Source organism: Simochromis diagramma, unplaced genomic scaffold (assembly GCF_900408965.1).
Source record: "Simochromis diagramma unplaced genomic scaffold, fSimDia1.1 OVJJ01000113.1, whole genome shotgun sequence".
In the NCBI taxonomy this organism is placed as follows: Eukaryota; Metazoa; Chordata; class Actinopteri; order Cichliformes; family Cichlidae; genus Simochromis; species Simochromis diagramma.
The window spans coordinates 264,137-282,449 of NW_024387142.1; the positions used below are offsets into that span (position 1 = coordinate 264,137).

At 39.4% G+C, this 18,313-nt stretch overlaps 2 protein-coding genes across 3 annotated transcripts; both read left to right on the plus strand.

Annotated features, from left to right (window-relative positions):
- The first annotated feature begins 1,303 nt into the window (after window positions 1-1,303).
- On the plus strand, window positions 1,304-5,657 carry serpine1 (serpin peptidase inhibitor, clade E (nexin, plasminogen activator inhibitor type 1), member 1). The gene is made up of 9 exons (XM_040047208.1): window positions 1,304-1,440; window positions 2,160-2,398; window positions 2,664-2,888; window positions 3,000-3,194; window positions 3,298-3,496; window positions 3,616-3,716; window positions 4,554-4,640; window positions 4,985-5,068; window positions 5,154-5,657. The coding sequence occupies exons 2-9, from the start codon at window positions 2,161-2,163 to the stop codon at window positions 5,195-5,197; spliced, it is 1,173 nt and encodes a 390-aa protein (XP_039903142.1). The 5' UTR covers window positions 1,304-1,440; window position 2,160; the 3' UTR covers window positions 5,198-5,657.
- A 3,224-nt stretch (window positions 5,658-8,881) lies between these two features.
- Window positions 8,882-18,045, plus strand: ap1s1 (adaptor related protein complex 1 subunit sigma 1). Of its 2 annotated transcripts, XM_040047192.1 has the most exons (6): window positions 8,882-9,081; window positions 9,984-10,124; window positions 11,305-11,484; window positions 14,919-15,027; window positions 16,152-16,289; window positions 16,727-18,045. In XM_040047192.1, exons 3-6 carry the CDS (start codon window positions 11,306-11,308, stop codon window positions 16,772-16,774), a joined length of 474 nt encoding a protein of 157 aa, XP_039903126.1. In that variant the 5' UTR covers window positions 8,882-9,081; window positions 9,984-10,124; window position 11,305; the 3' UTR covers window positions 16,775-18,045. The 2 variants fall into 2 exon arrangements, with proteins under 2 accessions (XP_039903126.1, XP_039903125.1); XM_040047191.1 differs by lacking the exon at window positions 9,984-10,124 and having other exon boundaries at window positions 8,883-9,081; window positions 11,306-11,484.
- Window positions 18,046-18,313: the final 268 nt, after the last annotated feature.

An 18,313-nucleotide genomic window follows, 5' to 3' on the forward strand; every position in this document is an offset into this window, starting at 1 on the left:
TTTTCTTTGGAATTATTTTGAATGTTTTACACAAGGTGAACTAGTTTAAACTGATTTTCTCTGTTAATAAGGTATTCATGAAAATACATTTGCACATCTTTTCAGTCTGAGTATAACTCAAGAGGTAAATCATCTACTTATCAGTAGGTTGGTGGTTTGATCCCTGGATGCTTCAGTTTGCATGTCAAATACACTTCGACAAGATCCTAATCCCGAGTTCCCCCAGTGCATCCATCAGAATGTGAGTGAATGTTAGAAAAGCTCTCAAGGATGAAACAGCTTGTGTGAATGCAGCTTGTTTTATAAGGTCCCCTCGCAGAAACGATGTTCCAGCAGCACAACATCTGTTCACCTTTTTTATTTATTTATTTTATACTTAGTTTGTGTTTTTGGTGATTCTTATGTTTCTGTTACTCTGGATAATCCACAGATGGTTTTGGTCCTACTTCTTAGGAAAAATTGTTGACACTGTATTCTGATGATTAAGGGATGCAGTTTGGTAATTTCTGTGTCTCCTGGGTATCTGCAGTGTTTTAACATCTTCTAGTCCTTTTTGTTTCTTTGTTTCTTAGTAATGGAAATTTAAACACTCCATAACAAAATCAGGTCCAGGAAGCTCTTTGATTTTGCTTTTTTCTATATAACAAATGGCTTCAATTACATTTTGTTAGGCTGCCACAAGCTTCTGTAGATAGACTTGGAAAAAGTGTGTAAAATGCAACTCTCTGTCCTGTCTACCAGATGCTTGGTGAGTAGTGGGATAAGGAATGTTAAAAGTTGTGACTAAATTTGGAATTCTGATGCATCCCCACCCAAAGTGAAAGCACATGAGCATGTATACCACTCACTGCAGCACTGGATTATATACGTTTTTAACCTGTGACACGCTAAAAGAAGTCGAAAATAGCCTTCCAAAGAAAAACAAATAACAGATAGCACTTTTACTTCCACACCATATTTCCTGTAGAAACATGCAGAGCATTCGAGAGTGCAGCACTTGCCTGTCAGCCAGCAATATTTATTATATCCAGACATTTTAAAAAATCAGTGATTACGAAACATTACTGTGCATTCACCTCTGACTAACTGTTCCAGCATGAGCAGGAAGAACACACTAATGTGTGTGTGTCCGTGTGGGGAAAGAGTTAAGCGACTTTCCATATCCTCAATGATAACTTGGAAAAAGAGACAAGGAAAAAAGTGAGAGGGAGGGTGAGTGGACATGTGTGTTCATGAAAAGGAAGTCTGTCCAGACAGTGTCAGATGACATCATCGTCTCCAACGCTTTGTGTGTTTATGTGTGTGCGTAGGAGGGAGGCAGTCTTTTAGTATAAATAGGCAAACCGCTGTCAGTATTTCAAACTCAGGGACCAGCAGAGAAGACCCAACCTGAACAAACAGGGATTTGAAATACTACACTGGACACACGCCAGCTACAAGGTAAGGACCTGAACCTGACAGCTCAGACTTTAGCTTATACATACAGGCACACACAGCATTACAAGGAATTAGAAGGGAAATTGGTATTTAATACAATAAAGTGTAATTTAGCCTCTTGAGTAGTTTTCAGTTGATCTTGTCCACATCCACAAATTACATCATCAATCACATGTGCACAGCTTTTTTTTAATACAGATGTCTATTATGTTGACTTGCATTCAGTTCCTAAGAACAAACTGAATCTGTTATAAATCCTATCCTGAATTATTATTATTAAATCTCATTATCCTGAGTCAGTGTTTGACTGAAGCACAGTTAGAAGTGGACTGATATATTCTTCTTCTTTTCTTTTTTCTTTCTTTTTTACATCTACCAGTTGTGGCTAGTTTGACACGTTTTCTTTCTGTCTTTATTTATTTTCATACTCTTTGCTTGAACCTTTCTGTATGCAAGTTTTTACAGTCATACTTTTAAGACATCATTTTATGGCCAACTTTTGACAGGTCTTTAACCTTTCTCTGTACCACTGTGTAATCCAGTGCAGTTTCTTACTAAGAATCAGAAAGGATCTACAGACACAAGGTTAAACAAAAACCCACTCCTCTTTAAATGGATACAATACCTGTTTCTAAAGAACGCATCAGTTTTAGTGATGTAGTGTACAATCACTGCGAGAAAAGCTGTTTCTATTTGATGAAATTCTCATTTTTCTTTTCCAGAATGCTTTGTGTATATATTTTCCTGGTGCTGGCTCTGAGCAGAGTGGGACTGAGTTCTCTGCAGGATAAGCAGACTGATTTTGGGCTGAAGGTCTTCTACCAGTTGGCCCAGGAGTCAACAGACAAGAATGTGGTCTTGTCCCCATATGGTGTGGCCTCTGTTCTGGCCATGGCTCAGCTTGGTGCAAATGGAAACACCAGCAAGGCCTTAACTACAGCTATGGGTTTTTCTCTGCAAGGTGAGTGACATCTAGATCCAGACAACAAAGTGGGACTGAGGCAACAGGAACAGGTTACAGGAAATAATGAGAATATATCCATAAAGTTTTTAGCATCAGGACAACAATATGGCACTATTTACTGTTTTTACACATACTGTAGCGTTTGCAAAAGAAAGTTTGTAACTAAGTTAAAGAAAGATAAAAAAAAAAGGTAGTTTTGTGACTTTGGTAGACTAGAGCATGTCAAGACCATAACCATGAAAAAACAAAACTCGTCCCGCAGAGCGGGGGATGCTTCGGCAGCAGTGGCTTCTGCAGCGGGGCCTGTCCACTGAGGAAGGGGTAGAAATAGCCAACGGGGTGATGGTGGAGAGGAAGATGAATCTGGAGAAGAGATATCACCGGACCTTGGCCAAGGCCTTCAAGACCAACCCTCACCAGGTGGACTTCACGAAGCCAGACCAAGCCATCAGCGTTATCAATGCATGGGTCTCAGATCACACTGCAGGTATATTCATATAGCAGACTCAAACCCGTCTGAAACCTCCATCAGCTTTGATTTCTGCTGACGTCTATCTTTGTGTCCATCTTTGAAATCGTTTGGTCATCTCTTCTGCAGGTCTTATCCCTGAATTCTTGCAGTCTGGATCTCTGACTGATCAGACACGCCTCGTCCTCCTTAATGCGCTCCACTTCCAGGGGCTCTGGAAAATTCCCTTTGACCCAAAACTGACACAGGAGAGGATGTTCCACTGTGCTAATGGCAGCACTGTGCCAGTCCACATGATGAGAATCACCAACCGCTTCAACTACGGTGGGCCACGTTGTTGCACTTGTTTATCAGACGGTTCCACAGATGACTAAGGTCTCTATCCGTATTTACTCATTAAGGCCTTTCTTTTCCCCTCAATTAACAGGAGAGTTTGTAACCGCTGATGGAGTGGATTACGATGTGATCGAGGTCCCATATGAGGGCGACTTACTGAGCATGCTCTTGGTGTCTCCCTTTGAGCCTGAAGTTCCTCTGAGCACGCTCAGTGCAGATCTGAGCAGCCAGAAGATCCGACAGTGGAGGACAGAGCTGAGGAATGTCAGGAGGCAGCTGGCCTTGCCTAGGTAAGAGTGGTCAGAGTGTATCTTTGGAGCTAACAATAAATTATATTGATTCATATTGATTATCACACGGCTATCAGCCTAAACAAAACACAAGAAACTGAAAGACTGGTGTTTTGAAGGTTTACTCTGGACTCCGAGGTGAATCTGAAGACTGCGCTAGTTAACATGGGACTAGGAGACATCTTCAACCCAGCTACTGCAGACTTCACACGCATCACCTGTAAGTCAACCTTTTTGTTAAATGTTCACCTCTCGGGGGTAACTGTAGTTCCCGAGGTGCAGCAGGTCATCTACCAATCAGAAAGTTGGAGGTTTGATCCCTAGCTACCCCAGTCTGTATGCCAAATATCCTCAGGCAAGATACTAACCCCAAGCTGCTCTCCGATGCATCCACTGGAGTATAATTAAGTGTGAATGTTAGATAGAAAGCACTTAAGCATATGAATGGTATAAATGAGAGAAGTTGTATAAAGCACTGTGAGTGTTCGGGTAGATAGAACAGTGCTATCAGTGCTATCATCTTGGAGTCAGGAATGACTCCAAGATTCCTTACAAACTTGGAGTCATGAGTGTATTGTGTTGTTATATGAACAAATCGGAGTGTGTTACAGATAGAATTCAAACAACTGAACTGTTTAACACGAACTGTGTTTTAATGAGGTCCAGCAGGACAAACAAAGAGATGAGTCCACAAGATAGTTCATGACCATCACTAAAGCTGTTTCTGCGCTATGATACACTCTCAATCCTGACTGGAGCTTTTGAAATAAACCAGTCTTTCAGAGATGATCATTCAGTTTTTTTTATATCTATCTATCTATCTATCTATCTATCTATCTATCTATCCTTTCATTACAACCACCTTAAAAGCCTGTGTGTCAAGACTATCCATATTTAAAAATCGAAGCATTTTAAGCCTTAATGATAGATTATAAATAAGCAGATAAAAAAAATTTAAGGTTTAAAAAAACTACATAATGAAAAAAACAAACATATTTTATGTAATTGTTTTTTTCTTTATTTACTCATTTGTTTGTTTTTGTGTTTTTCCCTCTAGTGGATCAAAGGCTGTGTGTGTCGAAGGTCCTGCAAAAACTGAAAATTGAGGTGAATGAAGAGGGAACCAAAGGAGCAGCATCAACAGGTACCCTCATTTCTCAAGTCTATATATATTTATTTGTGGCACAGGTGATATAATTGATTTTTTATGGTTTTATGGTAGTATGGAACATAATATGATGTAAGCTAAAAGGGGATGTTGAAAATAGGCAACAGAAGCAGAGTTCTTAATGTCGTTTATAGATATTGATTTATAGACACAGAGAAAATATTTTAATCATTTTTTGTGATTAATCAAATTGTAACAAATACTTTTCAACAAAAAATGTATCAGGAGAACTATTTGAAGATAATGTGAGGGGTCCAAATGAGGTCCCCACATAAACCCAGCACTGACCCCCCCCCCTTTCTTTTTCATTGTTCTGTTAGCTGCTGTCATGTTTTCTCGTATGGCCGTAGAGGAGATCATTCTAGATCGACCGTTCCTTTTCCTTATCCAGCACAAACTCACAGGTAACCTTTCACTAGAATACAATTTTACAATACCAGACTGCTAATTGGTAGAGTGGCTCCCTAATGTTCTCCCTTTTATGTTTAGGTGCTGTTCTTTTCATGGGTCAGTTCAACCAGCCTCAGCAGTAACCCGCTCTGAAAACCTTTCCTTCCCCTGCGTGAGGCTACTAAAATTCCACATGACCATCCAATGGATGACATATCTGACATATACTACTTACATCAGATGACATATTTGAAACTGTAAACTTTATCACTGGAAGGTTTATTTACAACATTATTGAAAAAGATTTTGCTAAATATATATATATATTTCTTTATAGATTATTTATTTCTCTGAATGTTTCTGAGTGATAAAACATATCGTGATATAAAGGAAAGTGAACATATGAGGTATTTCACCTGTTCCTGATACAAAAGATATTGATTTAATTGTAAGGGAGGGACGCTGAATGAATTAGTATTTATAAATTGTTATATTTTGATATTATTACTGTTAAAAAATATATTTCATATTTTTTGTTTGTTTTGTTCTTACATTTTTATTTCTGTCACTATGCTTATATTTATTAAACTATTATATTTTTTACATTGTTGCAGTCTTTGAGGAGTTCTTTGAAAGGTTAACATTGACTTTTTCTGTTCTCCCCCTGACTCAAGCATCAAAAGGCACCTAACAAATCAATATAGTTTCTACACATAACAGAAATATTAGTTCCCATTGCTTTAGTTAAATCTGCCAAAGATAAGCTTGGCATAAAGAAGGCCTAAAAGCTGAAGACTCTGCGTCCCATCATATTTAGATACTAAGTATCTGGTTTAGACACCATGTTGTGTCATCTGCTAGCGATGAAAATGCATACTTCAAATGATACTACTGAAAGCTTGAATAATGTAAACAGAATTGGTCCTAGCACAGAACCATGTGGAACTCAATCCGGTCTTTAAGTCTGACATCATTAGCTGTTTTGGGGTCCAAACTCCGCTTCAGGTCCCAAACTCAAACGAACACTGCGGCATCACTGAGAGGAGGAGCCAGGGCTCAAATCACCAACCTTCCGGTTAGTATCTGACCTGCTCTACCAACTGAGCACAAGTCCCTAAAAAGCCACCCCGCTTTTTAGGGGTGCTGAAGTTCAGAATAAATAGAAAAAGATTTTAACATTTTAAAAACACAACAGCCTTATTAAACGCAGAGTAGTTTTGAACCAGAAGCAGGGTTCATCCCGTCATCACTTAAATACTGGATAAATAAACTTAGTGTGTAAAGAGGACTCTCCATTTACATGAAAAAAAAAAAAAAACGGAGTCTATCAGACAGATATCATGCAAAGCCCTACAGCGCCATACTTTAAAACCTATGGCATGTTCTAATCTCTGTAATAAAATACTGTGGTCAACAGTATCAACAATGGACTGAGGTCTTGCAGAACAAGCACAGAGATGAGTCCACTGTCAGAGGCCATATACAGGGAGTGCAGAATTATTAGGCAAGTTGTATTTTTGAGGAATAATTTTATTATTGAACAACAACCATGTTCTCAATGAACCCAAAAATCTCATTAATATCAAAGCTGAATGTTTTTGGAAGTAGTTTTTAGTTTGTTTTTAGTTTTAGCTATTTTAGGGGGATATCTGTGTGTGCAGGTGACTATTACTGTGCATAATTATTAGGCAACTTAACAAAAAACAAATATATACCCATTTCAATTATTTATTTTTACCAGTGAAACCAATATAACATCTCCACATTCACAAATATACATTTCTGACATTCAAAAACAAAACAAAAACAAATCAGCGACCAATATAGCCACCTTTCTTTGCAAGGACACTCAAAAGCCTGCCATCCATGGATTCTGTCAGTGTTTTGATCTGTTCACCATCAACATTGCGTGCAGCAGCAACCACAGCCTCCCAGACACTGTTCAGAGAGGTGTACTGTTTTCCCTCCTTGTAAATCTCACATTTGATGATGGACCACAGGTTCTCAATGGGGTTCAGATCAGGTGAACAAGGTGGCCATGTCATTAGTTTTTCTTCTTTTATACCCTTTCTTGCCAGCCACGCTGTGGAGTACGTGGACGCGTGTGATGGAGCATTGTCCTGCATGAAAATCATGTTTTTCTTGAAGGATGCAGACTTCTTCCTGTACCACTGCTTGAAGAAGGTGTCTTCCAGAAACTGGCAGTAGGACTGGGAGTTGAGCTTGACTCCATCCTCAACCCGAAAAGGCCCCACAAGCTCATCTTTGATGATACCAGCCCAAACCAGTACTCCACCTCCACCTTGCTGGCGTCTGAGTCGGACTGGAGCTCTCTGCCCTTTACCAATCCAGCCACGGGCCCGTCCATCTGGCCCATCAAGACTCACTCTCATTTCATCAGTCCATAAAACCTTAGAAAAACCAGTCTTGAGATATTTCTTGGCCCAGTCTTGACGTTTCAGCTTGTGTGTCTTGTTCAGTGGTGGTCGTCTTTCAGCCTTTCTTACCTTGGCCATGTCTCTGAGTATTGCACACCTTGTGCTTTTGGGCACTCCAGTGATGTTGCAGCTCTGAAATATGGCCAAACTGGTGGCAAGTGGCATCTTGGCAGCTGCACGCTTGACTTTTCTCAGTTCATGGGCAGTTATTTTGCGCCTTGGTTTTTCCACACGCTTCTTGCGACCCTGTTGACTATTTTGAATGAAACGCTTGATTGTTCGATGATCACGCTTCAGAAGCTTTGCAATTTTGAGACTGCTGCATCCCTCTGCAAGATATCTCACTATTTTTGACTTTTCTGAGCCTGTCAAGTCCTTCTTTTGACCCATTTTGCCAAAGGAAAGGACGTTGCCTAATAATTATGCACACCTGATACAGGGTGTTGATGTCATTAGACCACACCCCTTCTCATTACAGAGATGCACATCACCTAATATGCTTAATTGGTAGTAGGCTTTCGAGCCTATACAGCTTGGGGTAAGACAACATGCATGAAGAGGATGATGTGGACAAAATACTCATTTGCCTAATAATTCTGCACTCCCTGTAGGAAAGGATCTGTAACCTTCACTAAAGCCGTTTCTGTGCTGTGATGAACTCTGAAACCTGACTGAAACTCTTTTAATAGACCATTCCTCTGCAGATGATCGGTTAGCTGTTTGACAACTCTTTCAAGAATTTTTGAGATAAAAGGAATGCTGGAGAGTGGTCAATAATTACATAAGACAGCTGGGTCAAGTTACTGCTTTTTAAGTAATAGTTTAATGATTGCCACCTTAATTGCACATAGCCTATTAATAGAGATAGATGATCATATTTAAGATTAAAGCATTTACTAATTGTAATAGTTTGAGCAGTTGGGTAATGAGGTCTAATGGACACGTTGATGACCTGGAGGAAGCGATTACTAAAGTTATTTCAGATTCAGATTAGTCAAAGTGAAAGAGTCTAAATAAATATAAATGACATTTAAAGTAGCTTAAAATAATGATGTGTCTATGGCTTTGAGTATTTGTTCTTCAATAGATAAAATTTCATTTATTTATTTTTTAATCAATGAAGTTAAAGGAATGCTTGACTAAGCAGAGCTCTGACTTTTTGTGAGCGTGGCTACAATGCTGAAGAGAAACCTGGTTTTTCGGTGTTTAATGAATGATGATGATGGAAAATCCTACCGCTACGGAGACTCTCTTTTTTTTCTTTACCAGGGACTCAGTGTCCGCAGTTACACACGGTGAGGATGTAACACTACACTTCATACACTTTAAGATCATTCGAACCCTCCGGAAGTGAGACGAAATCATAAACGTCACGTTAGACGTGCCGGAGTGCGCATGCTCCTCGGATGTGGAAGTGCTTTGGCAGAAGCAACGGTCGGGGAAGGGTTTGCGCTTATTACAAGCGCAGTAGTTGAGCACCTCACACGGGAATGAACTTTCGGCATTAGTTCGTGTTTACGTCTGAGTGGGCAACGAGGGAGTAGAGTCCGTTTGTCACGTGACACAAACGTTAAAAACCCCACAGAATGGTAAGTTATTACGTCTCACCTGCCTGGAAAAGTGTACGTGGAGGGTATGCTACGCTAATGCTATCAAGGTGTATGATTCCAGGAAGTCACCACCTGCGGTAACTACACCTGGCTTCTGTCAGCATAGCCTTGCAAGCTAACAGGCCAGCATAAGAAACTTCATGCTTCTTACGCTGTATATAGCTTTCGTGCAGCTTGTGATCCGTGTGATGTTAGTCAGACTTTAGCACGACAGATACGGGACAAACTAGTGTGCCTGCCCTTGTTGCAGGTAATTTGTTTATCTTTAGGTTTTAGTTATCGTCAGCAACGGAGGTGATGCCGTGCTTCCTACTTTCTGCCAGCCTGTACAACATAAAGTAATGAAATAGGTTTCGTTATGTGGCTAACTTTCTGCTTAACCTCAGCGCAGTTGTTTTTGAAACTCTGGGTGGCCGAATGATGTGACTGACACTGGTGATGTTAATATTACCTGCCATAGCTCCCACACTCGTCCCTGCCAAATAGACTGTAGACTGGTAACAGGCACATGTAAGTAAGCATAATTAGTAAGTGATACGGCGGATTAGTATTGCCAAATCTGCAAAGTTTTAAAATAGCTGTAATACACATTACAGCTTAAGTTTATATCAGTGGTTTCATTATGTGATTGAAGTGTTGTGTATATGGGTTTGCTTTAAATGCTGCATAAGACGTCTGTGTGTGTGGGTAATATCAAACCAAAATATTACAGACATTTGATGTCAGTTCCTCCCTTTCCTTTGCCAGTGGGGAAACAGCATAGGATGATGAGACACTCGCCACATACAACCGCAATGTAAATTTGTCATGGCCATTATGTTATTATAGACTTTCATATCCATCCATCCATCCATGCATCTGCTTCTGCTTATCCTTTTCAGGGTCGCGGGGGGTGCTGAAGCCTATCCCAGCTGACTTCACAAAGAATATTTAAAGATTGTCATCCTAGTGCAAGTCTTTAGTGACCAAATCCATTATTAATTTTGGTTTTAGTCCTAATTTGGTCTTCCGGCACCTGAAAAAGGTAACTGACTCTTCAACTGCTAAATGCTCCACTTTGTTCACCTTCTACTTTTGAACTGCCAGTTTTCAGTGTACTTGGGACGTATCAGAGAGATATTGCATTAACAACTGAGGGATTTGGAGGGCGTGGGATAAGTAGACTGGAATTTAAATAACCTATTACAGAAAGCCATGAGATTGTTTTATTTATTTGTTGTTTTGGTAGGTTTGACTGGATCACTGTAACATTTTAAAATGGCTATTTTATACTGCTGCTTAACTCCCTATGTGTTTCATTGTGACACTCCCTTGGACCAAGTAGATATGGGATGATGATCTAATATAGACACCAAGTGGAGATTAGACCTTTTTTTTTTAATTGTGATTTGAGAAAACAATTTGGCATGCTATTCTCTTTTTTGCAGTATATGTCTACTGAAATGTTTACCACGAGTTAAAGTCTCACAAAATGTCAGAGTTGATTTTTGAGTGCAGCACATCTCAGTCCAAGCATCTATTCTGCTGGATTTCAAACATGGTGCAGTTCTTTGTTATTTGAGCAGACAGGAGCCGCCGTGTGCTCTAAAAGATGTGCACTGTTGACATGGTTTAATTTCCAAAGACTCACAGTGCACACTGAGGTTTATTTGTCACCAAGGATGTGATTCTCTTGGGCTGACTTCAGATTACACTGTATATTAAACTTTGAACCTGAACTTTTTCTGAGCAAGTAAACCAGACCACATTGCAAAATGTTGATACCATACCATTGATTCCTACCATATGATGGCATCTGCCTCTATTAATATGGGGCCCTCCTATTTATCCTCTTTATCATAATGGTGCAACACTTGAGCAGCCGCACTGATTATTTTATTGGAGCTGAAATAGTTTTGACCATATTTAACTCTTAATGACGTCCCTGTATTTCTTTGCTTTTGGGAGTTGAAAGAGCATTTGCACACAGAAATTGTTAATGATGTCAGACTTGATGATAATGTTTACAAAAAGAGCAAATGATAAAAAACTGTGATGAAGTGACTCATAATTGGGCACAAGAATGCAGTTAACAGGAAAGGTTCCTTTACTGGGCCAGTAATTCTAATTTACATTTATGTATTGACATGTACCTACACATTGAATACATGTTCTCATATATGCTGCACTGTCTTTTTGGGGGCTGTTCTGTTTTTGCATGTAGATGCGCTTCATGCTGCTGTTCAGCCGGCAGGGCAAGCTGCGACTGCAGAAGTGGTACACAGCCACAGCTGAGCGTGACAAGAAGAAGATGGTCAGGGAGCTGATGCAGATTGTGTTGGCTCGCAAACCAAAGATGTGCAGTTTTCTAGAATGGCGCGACCTCAAGATTGTCTATAAAAGGTAAAAGTGCCATGGGCAGTCCTGCATTTTGTACTCATCACATCATCACGTGCTTCTTGTGGTGCTTTCTTTACACTATTTTCATCTTTTCTCATTTTAACGTTACTGACAGTTGTTTCTAGAGTAGATATTTACAGTTTCATTTTCTTTTGTAGCTAACTCGTGCTATGAACTGCTGTTGATTTATCACTAATTATCAAGAAACTAAAGAAATGCACTAGTGCTTTTATGCATTTAGGCAGTAGCCTTTATTGTTTAGAAATTTTTAAAAGAAATGTTAGTAACACAGTATTAAACTTGTAAAAAGGATGAGATGTGGCAGTGCTTCGTCTCCAAGAAAGAAACAGCAGGAAGGAAAACTACATATTTGTCTGTATTTGAGTATTTCATTAAAATTAATGTCTGTTGGAAAGAGAAGCTGCTTTCATATAGATGGGGACAATAGGCCCACGTCCACCACAGTGGTACATGGTCTTTCACTGCCAGCCCAGCCCCCACTGGTGGAACACGTAGATGAACTATAAGTCTGCATTGGCAAATTAGGTGAACTACTGCCTTTGAGCTCTAACTACAGAGAACCTAACCATGGCCTCATACATCCGGTGATCAGTGGAGGAATATGGGTGGCCCTGATCACCAGGGCCATGGGCTGGATTTGCATTGCCTTAACTGCCAGGAGCTCTTAGCATCAGGGCAAGTTACTACTGGCCTGCTTCCCTTGACTTCCCTGGTCAGAGAAACGCATCATAAGGACTTAAACCAGCTGTACCTAAGGAAAACAACTTGGTTTAGAAGATGCAACAGGTCTTTCTGTTGAATGTTACATTATTAGATTTATATGAGTCATTTGAAATTTGAAGAAGCCCGACACATTTCATACTTCTATAGTAACTAATATAGTGACACAGTGGCCTCTCCTACTTCCCACTATGGCCAGCCACATCAGCTGGCTTTGCCACACCTAGCAGAGTTAATGGCTGAGTCCAGTGTTGACACAACAAGCCTTAGAACATTTGCTTTTCTGCATCAGAGCTTTGGAAGGCATACTTAAGATTTTACAGACCGGACAAGTTCAGCTGCGGCGAAGGGAAGGAAATTAGACCAAAGAAGCATTGTCCCTGAGACTTTGTTGCATAAAACAACAACCATCTTATGTGGTACAGAACCACCCTTGACCATCACTAAAGAACGCATCCCCTCTACAAGTATAGTCTAACACTGGACTAAATCAGTGGTGCTAAACATAAGACCAGGGGGCCAGAATCAATCCAGCAAAGACACCAATTCAGCCCACTGGAGTCCTTGGAACAAGTGATGGAGGGCATACATTTTTTGGACTTTTAACTGTATTTTTATTTTTTTTAAATAATAATTTCTAACAGTCTTTTCTGTTGATAAAGACTTCATCTACAGCCATTCATGCTACACCAAAGTAATGCATAAACATTTAATTGACAGGGAAGTTCCTGTTTTTCACGATCTACTATGGAAATTTCATCAATCAAAAAAACAAAAGTGATTCGTAAATACAGGACAGTCTGGGCAGTGAACTACAATTAATGTCCAAGTAAAGGTTTTGAATAAAAATTAAAAAAAAATTAAGAGTCTGGCTCCGTGGAAGCAAAATATAAAGAAAGGATGGGTGGCTTAACACAGTACTCCAAGACTATAGATAGGTTAGGTATACCTTTGTTAGGTACAACTTTTTAACTACTTGTTGAATGTCTAATCAGCCACTGACATTGCAGCAACCCAGTCCATGCATTTATGTAGACATGGTCAGCACCTCAGAATGGGGAAGAAATGTAATTCAGGTGACTGAATGTGGCATGGATGTTGCTCTGACACATGCTATTCTGAGTGTTTCACAAATTGGTGATCTATTTTCTAACAACCCTCTTTAGAAATTAAAGGGAAAGTTCTGAAAAGGAGAAAATATGCAGGGAGCAGTGGTTCTTTGGGCAAAAATAACTTGTTCATTTCAGAGAAGAAGACTTCTTCTATCTGATAAAGATTGTTGTAGCTCAGCAGGTATAGCACATTGTGCGCTAATCAGAAGGTTGGTGGTTCAATCCATGGCTGTTCCAAATACATAAATATACGTGCCAAATATCCCTGGGAAAGATACTAACCCCAAGTTGCTCTTCAATGCATCCATCTGAGTTTGAATGTGTGTGAATGTGGTAGAAAGCATGTACAGAGAAAAATAAGAGCTTGTGTAAAAGGGTGAACAAGACAAGTTGTATAAAACACTTTGAATGCTCAGGTGGAGTAGAAAAGAGCTATATAAGAACCAGTCCATTTACCATAGTACCAACATAACCCTGCATTACAGCCAAAGTATGCAAAAGACAAGATGGCAGCAGCAGACCACACTGGGTGCCATTCCTTTGTATGTGCTCACCAAAATAGGGAAATAGAATATTTGAAGACGATTGTGTGGTCTGTTGAGCTTCAGTTTCTTATCCGACGTTTGGATGAGAGGGTCAGAGTTCGTCATAAATAGTATGTAAGCATGGGGCTATCCTACACTGTAAGCATGGGGCTATCCTACACTGTAAGCATGGGGCTATCCTACACTGTATGAAATGTTCAGGCAGGTGTTAAATGGGATCATTACCTGAGTATTTTTCCTGACCCGTCCAACCCTTATGCTCACATTGTGCCCATCCTGTGACGACAGCTTCCCCCAGTCACCTGGTTTGTTGAACATGACAATGAGTTCACTATACTCACATCGCCCCCACTGTCACCAGATATTAATTCAATAGAACACCTTTGGGATATTGATATAATAATGAGATATTGATGTGTTAATAACCAAAACGCAAGCACAACTTGGAGGTTACAACACAACTAGGCAAACAATGCATTTAAAACAGAAAGCAGAATTAAGGATTTAATCATTTAGCCCACTTACCTTGGACAAATTACAAAATCAGGCAAGTCAACAAGATGAGGGGGATAAGTGACTGATTAAAACACAGATGCTACTTCATAGGTCAGCACCCAAACACAGGTTATTGGACTGAAAGAACTCTGCACGCTTGCTCTGTGCTGTCTGGCAGCCCTACACAGGTATGGTAAACTGTCATACTTCGACTGTATGTACATTTCTGTTGTTGTTGTTCTTCGTTTTTCTTTCTTTTTTAAAATCTGTGATGAATTTTGAGGCAGAAAGTCTTAACTGGATCTCACAGCAGGCAGTCTGCAGCCTTGTTGGTTTGTTTGTTAACTTGAGAACGAGGCGACATTGGGTTTTCAAATTGATACCATAGGTGAATCTACTTAATATGTTTGAGTTTCAATCTCAGTGGCCTTAACATAAAGGTCAGAGGTTAAGTTTTCTGCAAATCTAGTGAATGCGATAACTTGAGAACAAGGCAATGTAGGATTTTAAAATTGTTTCTACTTCTGTGTATATTGTCTTGCAGGTATGCCAGCCTTTATTTCTGTTGTGCCATTGAAGAGCAAGACAATGAGCTGATCACACTCGAAGTTATACACCGTTTCGTAGAGTTGCTGGATAAATATTTTGGCAGTGTAAGTCATATGTGCATCTTAATGTGATTTTTCTGATTTGCATGTGAATTACTTTGAAGGAAGAGACTAGTTGATGGCATATGAATCCTGCTTCTGGGTCCAAACTACTCTGCGTTTATTAAGGCTGTTGTGTTTTTGGCATGTTTTAATGCTTTGCATCTTGTTCTGTTTAATCAGAACAAGCCCCTAAAAATAGTCCATGATCACTGTCGACCTGTCTGGGTTTTCATTACTATGATTCATCTGCAACACTTTTTAAAGCTCAGTTTTAAAACCTTACCATGTAACTATAACCCAGCTGCTCAGACACCAAACATTTGAATGAGTCAGAAAAGAATCACTCTGAGGCAAATGAAGATTGGAATGGGAACATGAAGCTGAGGATCAGGAACTTAACATGGAAACAGGAACAGGAAAAACTTATATTTCATCCTCCAGCTTCACTGTGCTAATGTTTTTATATCATGCTAACTATAGCTCTGTAGCTAGCCAGCATTATAACCATTATATTCCAGCTAGCCCAACTTCAGTAACCCTACAAAGATCAGTGCGGTTTAGTTTTTCTGTCCTCATTTAAGTGACTGCAGTGCTGTAAGTTTGATTTTTTTTCTTTCTGAAATCTCTCAGTCAGAGCATGGTATATTTACATGGAAACTAGCAAGCTAACTTCCTGCTAACTTCTAACTGCTGAATTTAATAAATGCTGTTTTCATGGATGCTTGGATGTTAAACTTAATTGTTACACCTGGTAAAGTTGCAACACTGATCATTTTATTAAAGATGAAAGCATTTAGACAGTTTTTAACTCTCATTGATGCCGCAGTGATCGTTTGACATTTCGTTTGACATTTTGTCCAGGGGTAACAATAATTCTTAGTACAGCAACTTATCCTTAGTTGGTTTAAGTGAAAATGTACTCCTATAATACATGCAGTCACTCTTTGAATCATTTTGTATACATTTTCTAAAATTATTATTGTCAGAAAGATAAATGTCTACTTGTTAAAATGTACTCACAATGAATTCAAACATAATTTTGTTTGAATTCTCAAAAGGGAAAAGTTGAAAGACCATTCTGAGACTTTCCCTGGCATGGTAAAGAGTGGCGTTTTGTGTATGTGTAGGTATGTGAGCTGGACATCATCTTTAATTTTGAGAAGGCCTACTTCATTTTAGACGAGTTCCTGATGGGAGGAGAGATTCAGGACACATCTAAAAAGAGTGTCCTCAAAGCCATTGAACAAGCTGACCTACTGCAGGAGGTAAGCTGGGCTTCAGAGTTGACATGACTCAAGAAGACGATGCGTTAAAGTTAGTGACCTGTGAGTTATCACTGAAAAGTCAGTCACAAGTCATGGACTGACTGTGGGACACATTTTGTTGTGTTAATGATCACCAGACTAACTTCAGTTTGGAGTTGTGCAGTTCGTACACTCTGCATATGTAAATTTGTGTCGTTTTTGTTCCTCCCTGGCCGGTGAAAAAACAGTTTTGTGTAAGTTTCCTTTCTGCCTGCACTCTGAGTCAGTTAGCCCTAACTGTTGCATTTTTTTTGCATATAATACAGTAATACTAATATAAATGGCATACGGTCATCTTTCTACGTATGCCTGTGAGAGGTGACAGCTCCATGCAATGTGAATGGAACAATTTGTTGTCTGTAATTTAAGTTGCGTCTTCCATTTGTTTATCTTTTCAGGAGGACGAATCACCGAGAAGTGTACTGGAGGAGATGGGCTTGGCATAGCCCACAGCAGCGTTATGGGAGAATATAGAAGGCAGGGGGTGGGTCAGTGTAGGGTAGAACATGCATCAACTTGACAGTACTGGTACTATGTATATGTGAATGGGGACTGATATACACTGTTTAACTGGGGGAGAGACTCAGTTAGTGGAAGAACCTTGCAGTGCCAGGCCCTTTAGCTCTGGGTGGGTGGGTGATAGTGTGCGTGTGTGTGGGTGGGGAGGTCACTTCTATGTGGCTGCCAGAGTTGTGTGTTTATATTCTTTTTAAGGAGTAAGGCAGAGTCCAGCTAAGAAAATAACCCACAGTGTTTACCTCTGTGGGTTATATACACTTCAGCAAAGTAACATTTTGCTGAATGTTTATCACAGTATTGTGATTTTGCAGTGTGACTGGGCTATGATACAAAAACTGGTTGAGCAGGCACATTATGTCATGAAGCTTTGTCAGGTACTGACTATGGGCTCACTTGAGTAGTAAGACTGTAATAAATATTTAATGTCACTACAAGTGCTACTAGTGAATTTTAAAGCATTGACGATGGTAAGTTGGGGAAAAAACACTTAATTTATACATACATTTAACAACATTTAATGTCATTCTGTTATTTAGATAATACATTCGCTCGTATGATGGCTTGTGTTCCTGCCTTGTACAGTATATTTACACCATGTTAAGAAATGCAGGCGCTACATAAAACAGTGAAGAAATTAAAAACAAAACAATTACAAGAATTAGACATTTTAATTTTCTGGCTCCACTCAAATTGTTCTTGTACTAGGTAATCAATTGGTGTGTGAATATATCACGTTTATTTCAGGTGTTTAATATTTTTAGATTGTATGAATACTCCTTGTTATTGGCCCATCTTTCATTGCACAACTTTGATAAACTGATAGTGAAGAATAAACCAAAGACATTTTAGAATGGCATCAGAACTAAAAAAAAGATCTTATTTACATTTGAACCATTAATATGTACTGAGTGTGTAATCCTGATGAGGTGGAAATGTCATATGCAGTTTAAGAAAAGTGCAACTTAGAATGAGAAGGAACACAGGTAAAGGTCAGAGTTGAAAGTTATAGAAGGGACATGCTGTGTGCAGTGGTTACTTGTTTGGGCTGGGGTGAAATTACAAGGCAGATAGAATTATCTAGCTTAACTATATTTTATTGTTCTGTAAATGTTTTACAAAGTTTTGTTTTCAGTGTGACATCTGTGTGAAAAACAGACTTTTGCTGAATGAGCAGTGGGCAGTAATGGAACGGGTCATTCAAAATCAGTTGAACAAGTTGAAAACTTTCCAGGCTGATACCCCTGACAAAATTCCAATATAATACACTTCTTAATAGGGATGGGTATCGGTTCTGACATAAACGGTAGTAACCAGACCGAAAAGCAGCGCACATTTCGGTGCTTTATTTCTGTGCTTTTTTTTTTTTTTTCTTGAGATGTCATCCACTTTGGATTCCAGCCAATCATTTTACCTTTGCGAGCGTAGTAGGCGGGCCCAGGTACGTACGTTCGTTTAGAGCAGAGCTA

Excerpts from the sequence above, each read along its gene's own strand:
- serpine1 (XM_040047208.1), top strand. The coding sequence starts at position 2,161 with ATGCTTTGTGTATATATTTTCCTGGTGCTGGCTCTGAGCAGAGTGGGA. Across the intron at positions 2,399-2,663 it reads TATGGGTTTTTCTCTGCAAG|AGCGGGGGATGCTTCGGCAG; the intron begins GTGAGTGACATC and ends CTCGTCCCGCAG. Across the intron at positions 5,069-5,153 it reads TATCCAGCACAAACTCACAG|GTGCTGTTCTTTTCATGGGT; the intron begins GTAACCTTTCAC and ends TTTTATGTTTAG.
- ap1s1 (XM_040047191.1), top strand. Across the intron at positions 11,485-14,918 it reads CTCAAGATTGTCTATAAAAG|GTATGCCAGCCTTTATTTCT; the intron begins GTAAAAGTGCCA and ends ATTGTCTTGCAG. Across the intron at positions 15,028-16,151 it reads TGGATAAATATTTTGGCAGT|GTATGTGAGCTGGACATCAT; the intron begins GTAAGTCATATG and ends GTGTATGTGTAG.